This window comes from Pyxicephalus adspersus, chromosome 5 (genome assembly GCF_032062135.1).
Source record: "Pyxicephalus adspersus chromosome 5, UCB_Pads_2.0, whole genome shotgun sequence".
Lineage (NCBI taxonomy): Eukaryota > Metazoa > Chordata > Amphibia > Anura > Pyxicephalidae > Pyxicephalus > Pyxicephalus adspersus.
In genome coordinates, this window is record NC_092862.1 from 103,995,169 (window position 1) to 104,011,871 (window position 16,703).

A 16,703-nucleotide genomic window follows, 5' to 3' on the forward strand; every position below is an offset into this window, starting at 1 on the left:
GGTTGTACACGTACAGAAAGAACATCATGTGTCCTTTTCCAAAGAAAATGACAGGCTGTTGTTTTATGGGGAAAATCCTGGACCTATATAGGCAGAGGGGACCACATGACAATTATAAGCGAACTGACCCGACTACATCCAAGATAGCTTTCCTCTAGCCATATTCCCCACTTGAATGGGGGAATCTTTGGGGGTTTCAAGAAACAAAACTTTGAAATCTTTCAGAATGACTCATTTTGAGTCAACAACAGATGTTGGGCGATTATAAGATCACAAGAAAACTGGTTTCACAGCGTCATTTTTTATTGGGGGACTTGATTAGAATAAAAGTAAAAAACACTTTTATAGATGGCTTATAATTGCTTATAATCAACAGTAAACAAATGAGTAGAACCAGGGCTTTGTAGTTTTACATCTTCCTATTTGCTGAGTCCCCCATCTTGCCTGGTGTCGAGTGGCGAGGCTACCCATAAGAATGGTAGACATGGCTGGGGCAGTTTCCTCCAGTTGCTGAGTCAAGAAAGAGCAGCTGGTTTTACGGCGAGGGACCCGATATCAAGTTATTAGCACAGAGCCAAAGGAACTTGCAGCTAGCTACATTGGGCGATGGAACGTGAAGTTTGCAAAAGTAACTTCCATCATCAGTGTTAGGTGGTAATAAAGTTAAAGACTGTGATGGTGTCAGCAAGTGTAAAAGTAAACCATACAGAAATGTCAAGCAGCAAAAAAATTAGTATGTTATTGGTAAAAGAACGAGGGCAGTTGTTTATGATAAACAGGGTTTTAGCCAAATAAAGTTTCCCCTTTTCCAATGGAACCTGTTACAACAGAGAACGGTTAAATAAAAGTAAATGGGATCTTTATTACTATGTTGTAAACCAATGTCAAACACAGTGAATTCTTTCATATAATATTAATTGCACTCATGTAAGAAATATATTCAAGCTTGATTTTTTATTTTATAAATAAATTGTCTGTACAATAGACGCATGTGCAGCTAACACACATGATGTTCATGCAGATACATGAACAGATACCCTCCCCCCACTAAAGCTTTCTGAAAGCAGAGAACCTGTGCAATTGAATCATGGCAGTTCTAAATTTTTACGACCACATGATTTTTGTGCTTTGCAACCAAATATTTTTAGCAAGGTATTTTAAACTTCCTTTATGCATATTGGTTGCAATTCTATTGCTATTACAAGCCACCTCACAACAACGCAACAATCCACCAAGGATTACCACCCTGCTACACATGATTTACAATCAGATTATATATCATTTAGAACTAATTCTGTAGAAATTGACAATGAGATACACCCTGACAACCACCATCCAAAAGCAGCGCTAAACTGCATACTTTGACAACAGGGTACTGCTCAAGGTAGCACAAAAATGTGTGACCATCAATCACTTTTACCCTGCTAATCCATTTAAAATATTGAATAGTGTCGGGTACATATATAAAAGTTCTGTAGAGAGATGGCCAGCACACAGAAGATTTTAAATAACCCATGTAAATTAACACGGGGGGGACTACATGGGGTACATTAGGCAGGGTGGGGCAAGGGGCACAATAAGTGTATTTAACATAAGTGTATTTATGTTGGATTTTTCCTTTAGGTACTGGTGTTTTGTATTGGACTGACATCTCACACTACATGTAAGTAAGCATGTTTCTTATAAGAAGATATGAGCAGGCAATGCTTAGATATAGAGATATATAAATACAAGTTCATAATAATATTCATAATATACAAATACACAAACCCAATTGCACTGACATGAAAATGTCAATGAAAAAGTAATCTGTAATCACCTTGGTGCCAACTCTTTTTGCTACTACCGTAGCAATGTGTCCTTCATGGTGAACTGCTTCCCCAACCGGCAGCCTGCCACTCCATGATGGATCCTTTTAGGACAAGACTCCTTCAACCTATCATTTAAAGCTGACTCCTTTCTAGGACAGCAACCCATTCCTTGCCATTTACATTGATCTTCAACCAGCAACCCATTCCTTGCCATTGATACCTTGCACAAGCAGCATTTTGTCCCTCAGGCAAACTTTTTCTTAATGGACAACCTTTCACTTTTATCTAACGTCTTACTTGACTAATAGCTTGACCCTCTATGCCCACACTTTTCTTAACTAGCAGCCTGTCCCACAACATCAACTAGTAGCCTATCTCTCACTGCTGACTTTCTGACTGATGTCAGTTCCTGCTGCTTTCTTATTCCACAGCTTGCAGACTCACGTATTGGTTCCTCCATGTCCACTCCCTTTCCAACCATAAGCCTCACTACAAACTCCTGCACTCAGTATTTTGCCTCAATGGTACATTGAAATATTGCAGTTTAGAGCAAGAATCAAGTTTAAGCATTTATTTACAATTGTACTATTGACATATTGAGATATAAAACACATATCATATGGATGTCCTGAACATGCACAGCACAGGGGGTAGAAAACTCTAATGGGTAGAAAAATTTAAAGCGTACCTAAACTCAGAATTTTCACTTTACATGAAAGGATAGACAATCTAAAGTAAAATGTTAACAGTGGTTTTGATTCAGAGCTTAATTATTCAGTCATCTAAAGAAAGGTGTGCCTTTTTTTTGGGTTGAACAAGGCCTCCAACTCAAAAGGTATAAAACTCTGAAAACCCAGGTCCAATCAATGTGTCTGCCAGGTGAAGGTAGTCATGATAAACATTACAGAAAATGTGAATGTTTGCAAAAGCTGGCACCCTTTATATAAAATATATATATATATATATATATATTATATACCTATCTAATATATACTGAACTCAATCATTACAAGCATTATATATAGTTACTAGATATCACAAATATTTTTATTCAGTATCAAAGAGTAGCTCTGTTGCAGGGACACACTAAAGACAAAGCAGCCAGAGGGTGAAGACATAGACATTCAACACAGATGGAGGTGTCCGATGCTGAAGGCTACAGCAGTAGGTGTTTTAGACACCACACAGCTTGCAGTACAACAATTCAAGCACCAGCAGTCTAGTCAACACTGGGGAACACGAAAAGGAAGTGGCCAGCACAGTTTAAATAAATCACCCACTATTGGAGCTGCTGCTGCTACAATTCTGACCTTCAAAAATGTTCTCTCACTGCCACTTAAGCTAGGTACACACGTACAATAATTGTTGTTAGAAAACAAATGACTAACGATTATGCACGATTGTTTTGAACAATCGTATTGTGCAGAATTCTGTACATGCTGTAACAATACAATGAAATATAATCCACCAATATTGTACACACGCTAGATACGATCGTTTGAACAATGCAGGAAGTGACATACATGTAAAGGAGAAAGTGTACTGCAGAACCATTCAAGATCACTGAACGACCGTACACACAATAGATTGCGAACAATCGTCGCCCAATCAGATCTGCCGGGGCGGTCGTTTATTTCCAGCCACAATCCTCGTTCATTGGCGTCATTTTGCACTTCTTTTGTTAACGATTATCGGACGAACAGTCGTTAGTCTTTCGTTACAAACGATAAATATTACACATGTGTACGCAGCCTTAGAAAACAGGAATGAGTTACAGTGCCCGCAATATGTAACATACCAGGAAAATATACAGAATTCAAAAAATAATGAGAAAAATAAAAATACATTTTTTGTTTTCAAATACCTTTGCAAACTTTGTATTAGAGACATAGAAATGATCATTTCGACAAATTTTAGAATAAACCATATTCTTTTAATTTACAGGACTTGCTCCAGGTAAAATGTGACACTTGAGTCCGGCCTCCTAGACAGACAGCTACAAATACAACAATGACAACTTAAGCCATCCCTTAGCAAATAATATTTCTTGCTCAATAAGCTGCAAATTTACCTAAAAGCTAACTTTAATACATACTAAAAATGTGGTTCCAAACTACACCAGCAAACCATCCAAGTCTTCCACTTTCTTCACATTTCAAGTCTTCTATGGACGGATACTCCTTCTGCCAGTGTACACAGTAGATTCACTTTTTATTCCACCAAAAAGGCTGTTGATTGTCAACTTGATTTGTACAACTTCCCCAAATGTCAACTGTTGGCCATCGACTAAACTTGTACCACTTGACCAATGTCCATCCTAATATTGTGCTCCAGTGTTTTCAGAACATTTGCAACTGCTAACTGTATATGTAAATATTGTTTTGAATGCATCCTAAATATCAAAATCAATATCAACAAACCGGAAAAGACCATAGTGTACTTGAAAAAGCTTTATCCCTTTCCAATACATAAATACAGAGTTAAAATTAATATATATATATATAATTATATACAGGAACATTTTTTTACACACCTACAAGCTAGTGCATAGTGAACAGACGTCTAGTTTTTCTGAATGTCATGAAAACTTTGCATTTAAAATGGAATTGCAGTTTATACTAACAATTAACAATGTTCTCTACAAGACTTCATTCCAAGTGCTCTCCAAGTTGTTTGCCAGCAAGGTGGCAATGGGATCTTGATAACTAAAACTCCACAGAGACTTGACAGCTTTTTGAACGGGTCTAATTTAAAAAGTACAATAAAGTATCCATTCTTGTTTCATCAAATTGAAAATCTTGCTTTTCCTCAAGAGTCAACTTATAGTAGGCACCTGATGAAATACTTCAGCAAGTGTAAATGTAGATACCTTTCTGCAGATGATGGGATGATAATATATACACGATTGAAAAGTCTTCTTTAATCATCACTGTCACTTCCTGATTCACTTAGCTGAAGGTCGTTCCCTAATGCAGTTGATGAAGAGAAAAATGTCAAATGACATAACTTGTTACCATTGCCAAGATGCATACATACAGTAAAATCTAAGAAAATAGGGGATAAACTGATCAGTATGTTGATCTTCTGCACTGGGATTTCAGTGCCACAAACCAACCAAAATAAAATGGATTCCCCTGGATTTATTGCAGATATTGGAGTACAATATTGAATATGTGAATTTAGGGTAAAAGCTGTGTAAATTTTGGGTGTAAACATAAATAGGGAGACCCCTGGAGCAGTGATCCCCAACCTTTTGCAGGTCGCAGATAACTAAATGCAACAAACTCTGGACCGCGCATGCGCGGGGAGCCACGTGTCATTTAAAAGGGAAGAAACTTCCCCCAGAGTTATGTCATGATGCCAGAACCCACCAACTCTCCCATCACAGGTCTGAGCCTACGATATGAGAGTGGGCGGGTTGTGTCCAGGTCCTGTAGTTTATTTTAATTAATTTTATTCAGTCTCATTATTGTTTTAAATTAGCTTAGGGTTATTTATTTTTTCTACTATCACATAAGATAGTGTGGCTTTTCAGATGCCCAGATCACTTATACAGTATAGAAAGCTCAGTCATTTTAAAACAGCTTGCAGCTTGAAACCTTCTACTAATTTCACTGTCTAGGAAACAAAACTGCCATTTAAAAGAGTTGGAGAGCTGGATGTTAAAATGTGTTTATGACATCACACTGTGTTGGTTCTTTAACATAACTTTCTTCACAAACGTGAAGTTTATAAAAAACAGAGTTTTTTTAGTACTGCAAAGTTTGGGAAATGAATATCCCTTCCGGCCTCATCTAACATGGTTTCAAATATCCTTTACAACATGTCAACAATGCTAAAATCATAATGTTTATCTGACTAGCACCAAAAGTTGACCTTTCTGACTCTGTTCCATAAGCCTATATTGCATCACTCTTGACTGCACATATCTCAGGGATTTTTAAATGGATACTTATGAATACCTAACTGTATTTTCTGCTATATGGGATCAAAGTTCAAGACAAATTTGTCCTGAGAACTGAATATTATTAAAAGTCTACAAGAAAAAAACAATAGTTACTAAACAGTGGTTTGTTGTTCAATTAGTTATTCCAGCAGAACATGTCATAATACAAATGTAATGATAAACAAAGTGTTTACTTACGGAGAGTGTTCATAAGCTGGTTAGAACCCTGGGCCCTGTTGGTACCATTGGAAATAGATGTTCGGTTGCCATACTGCTGAGAAGGGGATGTATGTGTGTCATCTTCTGCTCCACTGCTGGAACTGTCATCATCACTCCCTGATGAGCTTCCTGTATCAGAGGAACTGGATCCACTGCTGCTGCTCATCTGTTCAATCATATCAACCTCTGCCCTTAGTTCTGTGACAAAATTACCAATAAGCAATCAAAATCAATCACCTCAAGGCCCATAATACATATATGAAAGATGCTACATCTCACTTCACTAATAAATTCTGAGCAAAGTATATGCTATCCAACTAAGCTATTAGTTGTATATCCAGCTTTATCACTACCTCTTTTGATGTCATCAAGCTGTGGCTCAGGTGATGGATGATCCTTCACTGGAGAGGTCTTAGGTCCAGATGACACTTTTGATGGCGTCTTAAACTGGGAACTTGGCTGTGAAGAACGAGCAGATTGTTGTTCTAAGCGAGCCTGTATTTTGCTGCTACCCTCAGCCCTGAAAAGGAAACACTTCTTAATATATGAAGGTCATAGTTTAATAATTGCCTGGTAAATTCTTGACTTCTGTTTGTGAAAAAAAAACAAAATATCAGTTATTCCAATTCACTCTATTATATGTAAATGTTTCTGTCAACAACAATTTGCGATTTAACCACCTGGGCGTTACACTGAGGTCTAGATTTCTGTACCAAAAGCGTTACAGGTTTTAATGAAATAATTTTTTTTTTTTTAAATTGTAGACCTGTAACTTACAGAAATATGTCCGAACAGGGTTCTAGTAGATATCATGAATATAAAAAATGTTTAAAACACACAATCATGTAAAAAAAAATACTTTTAATAAAATTAAAATACACAAAAATCAGCCTAAACAAGAATACATAAAGAAATGAAAAATACTGAAAATGCGATATTTCGGTATAGTGTATAATAATATATTTTTCTAAAACACCTCCCTAGTGTCCAACCGTCCAACGTCACATACCTATAGACAAAACCACATAAATATATTTTCTATTATTTTGTATTGGATTGGATACAGGACTTTGTATTGAATCCAATACAAAATATTTGAATATTCCGCTACGACCCCCATCGACGGGCGCATGCACGCACATCATCAGGAATCGCCGAGGGACGCGTACGCGAACGACGGGTATTCTAATTCTTTCCAAACTTCCATGCAAAAAGTGTTACATTTTTTGCATGGAAATTTATTTTGGATTGTAGGCTCTAATTCACCGAATTACCGCATAATTTACCGAAATATGTCCAAAATTTTATAAATTTAATAATAAATTTTTTTTTATAAAACATAAAAAAAACCTTTAAAAAAAAAAAATCTTTAAAAAAAACTAAAAAAAGTTTTTAAAAAAATAGTGTATAATGTAATGTACAGTAGCTTATATTATATATAAAATACAATTATATATATATTATATAAGGATTTCTTGAGTTCAATACAAAGGAACTCAATACAAAATTTTGAATTTCCCGCCCCGCCTCCCTCCCGCGCCGACGCATGCAGCGACGTCACCGGGAAACCCCGGTGATCGTCACTGCACTCGCCGGCTGAACACAGAAGGGGACGGACGTGTCCGGAGGAGCGGAGGGAGAAGGTGAGTATTTTTTTTTTTCTGTCCAGCGATCGACGCTGGACAGAACAGAGGGAGAGGAAGCCCGTTTGCTTCCTCTTCTAAGCTGGCTGGCTTTCTCTTCTAAGCCGGCCGGCTTTTTCTTCTAAGGAGAGGACACCCGACGCTGGAGGACGACGCTGGAACCCGGACCCGACGCTGGAACACGGACCCGACGCTGGAACACGGACCCGACGCTGGATGAGCACAGCGGGACCAGGTAAGTGGGATTTTAATGTAGACGAAAAAGTACGGGGTTATCCATAGTTGCAAAAATTTTTTGCACGGAAAAGTACGGGGTTAGTGGTTGGGAGGTTAAGAGATACCCAGAAGGATGCATAATGCAGAATTCTGCTATACTTACCTACTTTCCAGCAATGCAATGTCTGCAAGCTCACTCACTTGTGCCGACACCAGTGCTTTCTATTTCAGGACTCGATGGACAGGAGCACAAATTTTTTGGCAGGTGAAACAGTTCTTTTATATAAATTTAGCTACTTACCCTGAGTTCAGCTTTAAATATGTATCCTACCTGGAATAGTGCGACCAGGAGATTGGCGTCCCCTTCAATGTTGAGGGGAGGGGGCGTCATCCAAGAAAGTATATTTTACCTTGCATAAAAAGGTTGTCTACATGTTTTTAAAATTTTAGTTTAGGTTCGCTTTATTCCACTGCGGACTATAAAACTGCCTTATGAGGACAGGTGAAATGAAAAAATTGTTTTGGTCCGCTAGCAATATATACAGAACATTGAACTTAAACCACTAAGGGACTTACAGAAAACAGGGTTTTCCCCAGGCCCTTTTAGCTGGGTGCACCACCCGGCACTTTTCAGCACCCACCCGGCTGTTTTTGGGTGGTTACTAAAGGTTTTTGGTCACAATACAGGGGCTGCCACCCACCTACAATTTCTTCCCACCCGGCTTCAAAAAATTTCTGGGTTGAGCACTGGAAAAGGGGTTGCAGGTGGCTCATAAAACACCAGGTAAAATCCAGTGTACTCAATGGATTGCAACAGGGAACAGGCAAGACATGATAATGAGGTAGTTAGACACCAGCTTATCTAATAAGGCAAAAATCAAATGTACTAATTCATAGACACCAATAAAGATTCAGCTTTCATTGATGTGGCCACATTTTTCTCTGCACACTCTTATAAAATAAGCCTGTTGATTAATTAGTTTTACCTAGTTTTCTTGACTTGTATGCTACTGCTCAGTTTTTCCAACACATATTCTCCAGTGTCATGGTTTATAATAAGCACACAATCCTTCTGGTAGGGCCTCTTATTCCCTTTGAAGACAGTCATAGGAGGCGTTGAGCCCTGAAACAAAGAAGAGGTTTGTGCTTAGCACAAATTTAATAAACATTTATCTGTCTTGTTTTTTTTTTAAATTGTATTTTTATTGGAAACTTTTCACAGAAATACAGAAAAAAGAAGAGGTTATGAAGCAATAAATAACAATAAAGTGCAAAAAAAAAACCAGAACAGTTATTATACCAAACTTGGGATTTTATTTTATGAGAACCCAGATCATATCAATCTATTATTATCATCACTGTGAAGAATGTGCTCAGTATATACTGTGTAGAGTATAATAAAAAAAGTAACATTCAAAAATTCAGCACATCATGTACCATAAATCATTAGCAAGTAATCCAAAAAAAAACAAAACTAACTAGAGGGAAAAAAAAAAATTTAGGTGCGGTGTAATGACGTTCCCAACTATCCCAAGTGTTCTCAAATTTGACCATGGTATTTCGAGAAAATATATTTATTCGAAAATATATTTATTTGAAATTTATTAAGAAATACCCCATAAGTCATATCTCCTGGATCCTGGTATGTAAGTCTGCCATGGAAGGGGCCCGGGTAGTTTTGCAAAATATGAGAAGCTAGTTTACAGGTATTTTTAGGCAATAGTGAAAAAGGCTGACCTAGAAGGTGGGTGAGAGGATCCAGAGAGACCTGCTGTTGGAGCATATCTGAAAGTAACCTATTCACTTGAGACCAATATTCCTGGATTATGGGACAGAACCAAAAAATATGCTCCAGGGTGCCCCGGCCGATCCCACATCAGCGGCAAGTGGGATCAGTCCCATAAAATAGCCGATGGAGCACCTCAGGGATGTGGTACCATCTGAGAATAATCCTATACAAATTTTCTTTATACAGCGTACATCTAGAGCTTTTGTGTGCTGCTTCCCAAATCTCCATCCACTCAGCTGAATTCAATGTACATCCCATCACTTCTTTCCATTTACACATATATTTAAACTTGCCTGGGCATCTCGAACTGCATTGTGTAAAAGGTAAAATATGGAGGAGACAACCCCTCGAGAGTATGGGCCCTCCGCAGAGAGCCTCTCAAAAGCAGTCACGCAGGCAGAGGGATGGAGGGACTCTATAAAGTGTCTGATTTGTAAATATGCAAAAAAGGAAGTACGTGGGAGCTCAACCTTCTCCCAGAGTTCCTGAAAGGTAAGTATCCGCCTCTCTACTGGGTGCAGCAGATGCCTAACTTGTAACAAACCCCTATCCCACCAGGGGCCCGACATCGCTCCTTGTAAGCTGTTGGGGATCTGTGGAGTGTGTATGACAGGTGTCAGTCTCCAGGGCTCCGAGGAGAGACCATATCTGTATCTGCAACTCCGCCAAACATTTGTTGTGAACACCATAGGGGCGAGCAGGTCCTTATCAGTCAATACCAGGGACGAGCTCCAAAGCATAACATTAGGGTGTATAGGAGCTATCCAGCCCTACTCAATTTCCCTATATACATTGGAGGAGTAAGGTGAAGTCCACAGTGACATGTATGGTAAGTGGGCCGCCAAATAATATTTGTATAGATCTGGGGCTCCCATACCGCCTAGCACTCTGGGTGTACACACCAGGTTTTGGGCTAATCTGTGCCGTTTATGCACCCAGATGAACTTCAAAAACATGGTCTGCATAACCTTTATCGTCTGGGGTGCCGCTCGGACTGGTAGGGTCTCAAACAAATTAGGTAATTTAGGGAGTAGCATGATTTTCAATGATGCTATCTGACCTATCAGAGACAGTGGGTGGTTGGTCCATTCGTTTAAAAGAGACTGCAACTCCCTGAATAATGGTGGGAAGTTATCAGGGTTAGACCTAACAGAAATTGATAATGGCTCAATGAAAAGGGCAAAGAGTAGCGGGGACAGGGGGTACCCCTGCCCCTGACCTTTCTTTATGGAAAATGTTGCAGATGAAGCATGGGGAAGCTTAACGGAGGCTGAGGGGGATTTGTACAGGGACTCAACTGCCTTAACAAAGGGCCCCCCAAAACCCATCTTTTTCAAAGTGGAAAACATAAATGGCCAACTAGGGCGGTCAAAAGCCTTTTCGGCATCCAGGCTGAGCAGATGAGGGCAGTTTCCCCGTTTATGATATCAAAAATATCAATCACCCTCCTGGTGTTATCACTAGCGTAACGTAAGGGGATGAAGCTGGTCTGGTTGGCATGGATGACAGAAGGAATGAATTTTGATATCCACACTGCCAAAATTTTTGGAAAAATGTTTAGGTCTGAATTTAAAAGCGCTATGGGCCTGTAATTGGAGCATTCCAATGGGTCCTTCCCAGGCTTAGGCACCACCATAATATGGCAGGCCAGCATGGATGGAGGAATCATTTGCCACTCAGAAAATCATTATACAGAACTCCAAGGTGTGGCAAAAGATCCAGTAGGAGAGTTTTATAATATAAATATGGCAAGCCATCCGGTCCTGGGGCTTTCGCCGATGGCAACTGCCGAATAGTTTTAGAAATCTCCTCTGTGATGGGGTCATTAAGTATCTCCAAATGTTCTGGCTTAAGCGTAGAGAGATCTATTCGCTCCAGATAAGAATCTATTGTTTGCTGTAGGTTCCTGCCAGGGGAATTTTTAGTTTGGTGGACAGATTTGTATAGATCAGTGTAGTAAGCCTTTAAAACGTGCGGGGAGGGATCATATCTCCCCACCCGTCTCTCATCCTTCACCGCCATTGGAGAAGAGCTAACTTGCATGTCTCTGTATCAGCTTTATTAGCAAAGTATCAGCTTTATTATCTTTATAACAATATAGCTGACGGGTTCTTTGCGTCATCCAACTAACTTTCCATAGCTCCAGAGCCCTCAACCTAGAGCGGAGGGTGGTTAATTAACGTAGGAGGCCCAAAGTTGGCTTTTGAGCATACTTCGCCTCCTTAGTGCGCAATGCATGTATAGTAATGGAGTGCTGTAAGTTGGAGTCCTGCCTAAGGCGGGAACTCAGGGATATAATTAAATTGTTGTATCACCTGTAGAGGGAGAGGCAATGTGGAGAGTAAGTCTATCTTGCGTAGGAGAATCTGTCTTGTTTTTTAATTGCCTACACCTTACTTTATGTAAAAATTGTATTATATTCCTTTATATTCGAAGATATCCACTACAGATAGAAAGATTCTGACACTAAATAGTAAAGATGTTTTATTCTAACCATCCATGGCATAGAAAAAAACTCCCTGTGAAGAATAATCTGATTTGCACCCTAGGATTTGTGATTTATGATATATACCGTAATACAGTATTTATTTTTTTTGTAGATAAAGAGGGACTCAGAGCCATTCACTTCTCCATAATGTTTCCATAGATATTTTGTTACTAAAACACCCTAAAATTATTTTTTCCAGTTTAACAGTATTCAGGCCAATCTAACAATGTCAGGAAATTCTGCTTAGTGTGGTAGGTTCTTTCTCTGTGCTAAGTTGGGCTTACCCAATGAGGTGTAAACTATGTTCAGTCCAAGAGAACCATGAGCCTGGGCTGCGTGATAACGCAGCAACAGAACCCAGTCCATGACAGCTTGGGTCCACAGTAAATGGGTTAAAACACAATGACCATCATTCAACTTGGGAGTAAAAATAATTTTTGTGGGGAACAACAGTGAAATAAACATGGGCAAACTCTAAAAAATAGAAGAACCTCAAGAACTCAGCAAACATTGGCTCCCCTTATTTGCACCTGGCATGGGCTAGTTTCACTGGTGGATAAAGTCTTTTTCAAAATGGGGGATTTTCCTTGATGGAAGGACATTGTGACTTTATACTTTTTAGTCCGTGAGTGGGGAGATTCCCTAAGAACAATTCTTTTGTTATCAAACCAACCTCCTTTGAGAACACTAGCCCCTTGAAACATCTGCCCTTCATGGTTTCTTCTCATGACTACTTGGAAAGTTTTATTATATAGGAGGACTTGAAGAGAAAGTTGACCTAAACTTGTTTTGCAAGTAGAAAACTGGCAATTAGTAGTGTACTACATCTCCAAAGTCCTGCTTGTTTAAAACCACTTGCAATATCATTGTTTATGGGTCTGCTGGTTCACATATGATGGACCTGCCTAAAGGTGTGTAGACTGTGGATGAGACTTTATGATTAAATTTTTTTTCTGTCAACCAAATCAGCCTTTCTAAAACAACTGCGAGTGCTTTATTTGGTAGGATTGACTCACCTCTATCCAAATACATGTTTAATTGATAATATACTCTTGACGGCCCATATAACCAAAGCAAGATTTTAGAGATCATCTACACTGGCCCTTCTTTCTACCTTTTCTATACCTCCAGTTATGTTTTCTTACTTATTCCCCCTTTTCCTTTCATGTGTCTTGGGCCTCCCCAAATCCTTTCTTTTCTTCGTCACCTTCGTTCTAATAAGGCTAATAAATTATTTGTATCTTTATTTTCTTTTCCAATTAGTTAGCAGCTTTCTTTTAGTTGCAACATATTGTTATTGGAAATCTTGTCATTAAACTGTTAAATTACCACTCAAAATGGAACAGTTTGGAGAATCCTATTCTTTCTGCTCTGCTGTTTTGTTCAGTTTCTAACTTTTGCAAAAAGTGTACTCTATTTTTCTATCTCTATTTTTTATGCTAAAACCTTTTAATAAACACAATATAATACAATGTATGTTGCCTTTAGACTGTCCACAGAAGGAGTGGTGCTTAACCATGGTCACTATAAACCCTGCCTTACTATCTCTCAGGTAATTCCCCATTGAGGGTAATTTTAAACAGTATTTATAAAGCGCCAACATATTATGCAGCGCTGTACAATAAATAGGGGTTGCAAATGACAGACAGATACAGTGACACAGGAGAAGGAGAGGATCCTGAAGAGCTTACAATCTAGGAGGTGGAGGAAGTAACACCCAACAGGAGAAGGGATATGGAATGGTCGGTGAGGGTTTAAGGGACAGAAGAATATGGGTAGGCAAGTTTGAAAAAATGGGTTTTAAGTGCTCTTTTAAATGAGCAGAAAATAGGAGAAAGCCAAATAGGACGAGGAAGACAATTCCAGAGAGTCGGGGCAGCTCTATAAAAGACTTGGAGCAGTGCTTGTGATGAGGTTATGAGTGAGGAAGTCAGTAGTAGGTCATTGGAGGAGCAAAGAGAGCAGCCGGGGGAGTATTTTTCTATGAGGTCGGAAATGTAAGTGGGACAAGAACTGTGGAGGGATTTGAAGACAAAGCACAGAAGCTTGAATTTGATTCTAAGGTGAAATGGAACCCAATGAAGAGAACTACAAAGAGATGTAGCGGAGGAGGAGCGGAGGGAAGGATGGATGAGACTGGCTGCAGCATTCATAATAGATTGTAGAGGAGAGAGTTGGGTTAGTGGAATACCAGAGAGGAGGATGTTACAGTAGTCCAGACGAGAGATGATAAGAGCGTGTACAAGGAGTTTGGTGGTCTCCGGGGACTGGTAGGGGCGGATTTTGGAGATGTTGCACAGGTGAAAGTGACAGGACCTGGAAATGTTCTGAAAATGAGGGGTAAATAAGAGGTTTGCAGTTTTCTTTAAATTTCCTGTCTGAAACAAAACCAACACACGCTGAAACATTAAATTAAACAAACAATGACTTACTGGGATGTGTGGTAAAGTTATGGTGACTTCATCACCTTTACCAACTTGAAGTTCTCCTTCACAGGAAGTATCAATAGAGGCTGGCTTAAAATCATCTAGAAAGAAAAGCAAACATACGGGCATGATTCAGTTCATTGATTTTTTTAACAAAATAGTGCAGTACAAACTCTTTGCACTACAGTGGCTATCCCTGCTCACCATCCTTGTTATTAACTGTGGAGGTTTTCAGCCATGACCATTTAGTGTGCCACTTGTCACCTTTAAACAATCTCCGAGACTCATTTCTCCAATGGCTGCAAAATGCTCTCTTATATGTAACAAAACTAAAATCTTAGCAATGCAATAAATTGATATTTAGTCTGGCAGGCCCTTGTACTATAGTTGTTGGCAGATATAGAGAAGATTGTACAATCTGACTGAAATATGTATTGTAGGATTGAAGAAGCCTAAATTACACTAAGCAATGTTGAGATTTGTGTAACTCTTGTTATTAGTTTGAGTCATGTATGAAAATCACTACCAGCAGTATTCTCCAAAGAACTTTTTTTTTAAGCTGGATGGGAAGAAGTTGTAGGTGGCAGTCCCTGTATTGTGACCTAACTTTGCAATAACCCCCAAAAACAGCTGAGTGGTTACTGAAAAGTGCCGGGTGGTGCGTCCGGCTTAAAGGGTCTGGGGAGAACACTGACCAGTGATCAGATTGCAGCAGTATCTGGGACAAGCAAGGCACTCTTGACATGACATGGAACAAAAAAAAACCTGGGATAAAACTAGGTACACACTTTCAATAATTATCGCTCAACAGATATGACCGATCAACGATTATGCACGATTATACTTGAACAATCGTATTGTGCACAATTCTGTACATGTAACAATACGATCGTTCAAATATATTCCACCAATAGTGTACACACGCTAGATACAATCGTTTCAACGATGCAGGGAGGGACATGTAAAGGAGAAAGTGTATTGCAGAAACATGCATATCACTGAACGACCGTACACACGATAAGATAGTGAACGATCGTCGGCCAATCAGATCCACCATGACAGTCGTTCATTTCCAACAACAATCCTCATTCGTCAGCGCCATTGGTCACCTTTTTTGTGAAGATTTTCGGCCGATCAGTCGTTCATCATTTGTTTCCAACGCTAATTATTGGAAGTGTGTACTTAGCTTAAGGCTCACTGTCACCTTTGAACATGTCATGACAATGTGTGGCAAGAGATCCGCTTACTGTCATCTGTGGACACATCATGTCAGCACAAGAAGCCTGAGATCAGCTCTGTGTAATCTTTGGATATGCCATGGGACAACTGATAGAAAGGGATTCGATCACAGTCATCTCCGGACATGTTATATCCCCTCAAGAAGCCTGAGATCAGCTCAGTGCAATATATGGACATGTCATGGGATCTGTAATATCGTGGGATCTTTAGATCTTCCTATGGTGATAGATCATCTATGGGCATGTTATATTACCACATGAAGCCTGAGATCAGCTCACTGTAATATGTGGAGATGTCATGGGATAAAAAAAAGCCAGAGATCAGACCATGGTCATCAATAGACATGTCCTATCACAACAACAAGCCTAAGACCAGCTTCATGTCACCATATAAAGCCCAAGATCAAATCTCTGTCATTTATACACGTTACCACAAGAAGCCAGAGATCAGCTCATTCTCATCAATGAACATATCAGTAAAAGAGGCCTGGGATCATCCCATGGTCCTCTATGGACACCTCAGGTCACCACAAGAAGCCTGGGATCATCTCATTGACATTCTTGGACATGTCATGGTGACAACAAGAAGCCTGAGGTAAGCTCATTGTAATCGGTGGTCATTACTGACATGACGTCAATCAATAAACAGCGCCTGGGATTGGTCTAAGATGCTCACGTCACTCCCCGGTACTTACATCGTACTGTGTGAAAAGAGGAGCGCGGCCTCTTCTCGAAGCTCTCCCCCAGTCTTAAAGTGTGTTCCTCCCGGTCTAAAGGCGGCGGTGGGGGCGTCCCGTTCATTCTTGCGGATTCGGTATATTCTAGGAGATATGAAAAAAATTACGTCAGAGACCTAGAGCGCACGAGAGCATGCGCAGTTCCAGGCTTCCCATTGGTCTGTTCTTTTCGGCTGTACAATATGAATAA

General features: G+C 39.5%; 1 protein-coding gene across 1 annotated transcript; it reads right to left on the minus strand.

The window, feature by feature from the left end:
* Nucleotides 1–3,722: 3,722 nt before the first annotated feature.
* EAF1 (ELL associated factor 1) lies at nt 3,723–16,700 on the minus strand. Its single transcript, XM_072412344.1, has 6 exons — nt 16,472–16,700; nt 14,545–14,639; nt 8,822–8,958; nt 6,330–6,496; nt 5,956–6,174; nt 3,723–4,777 (listed from the first exon to the last, which is right to left on the minus strand). Exons 1-6 carry the CDS (start codon nt 16,575–16,577, stop codon nt 4,731–4,733), a joined length of 771 nt encoding a protein of 256 aa, XP_072268445.1. The 5' UTR covers nt 16,578–16,700; the 3' UTR covers nt 3,723–4,730.
* Nucleotides 16,701–16,703: the final 3 nt, after the last annotated feature.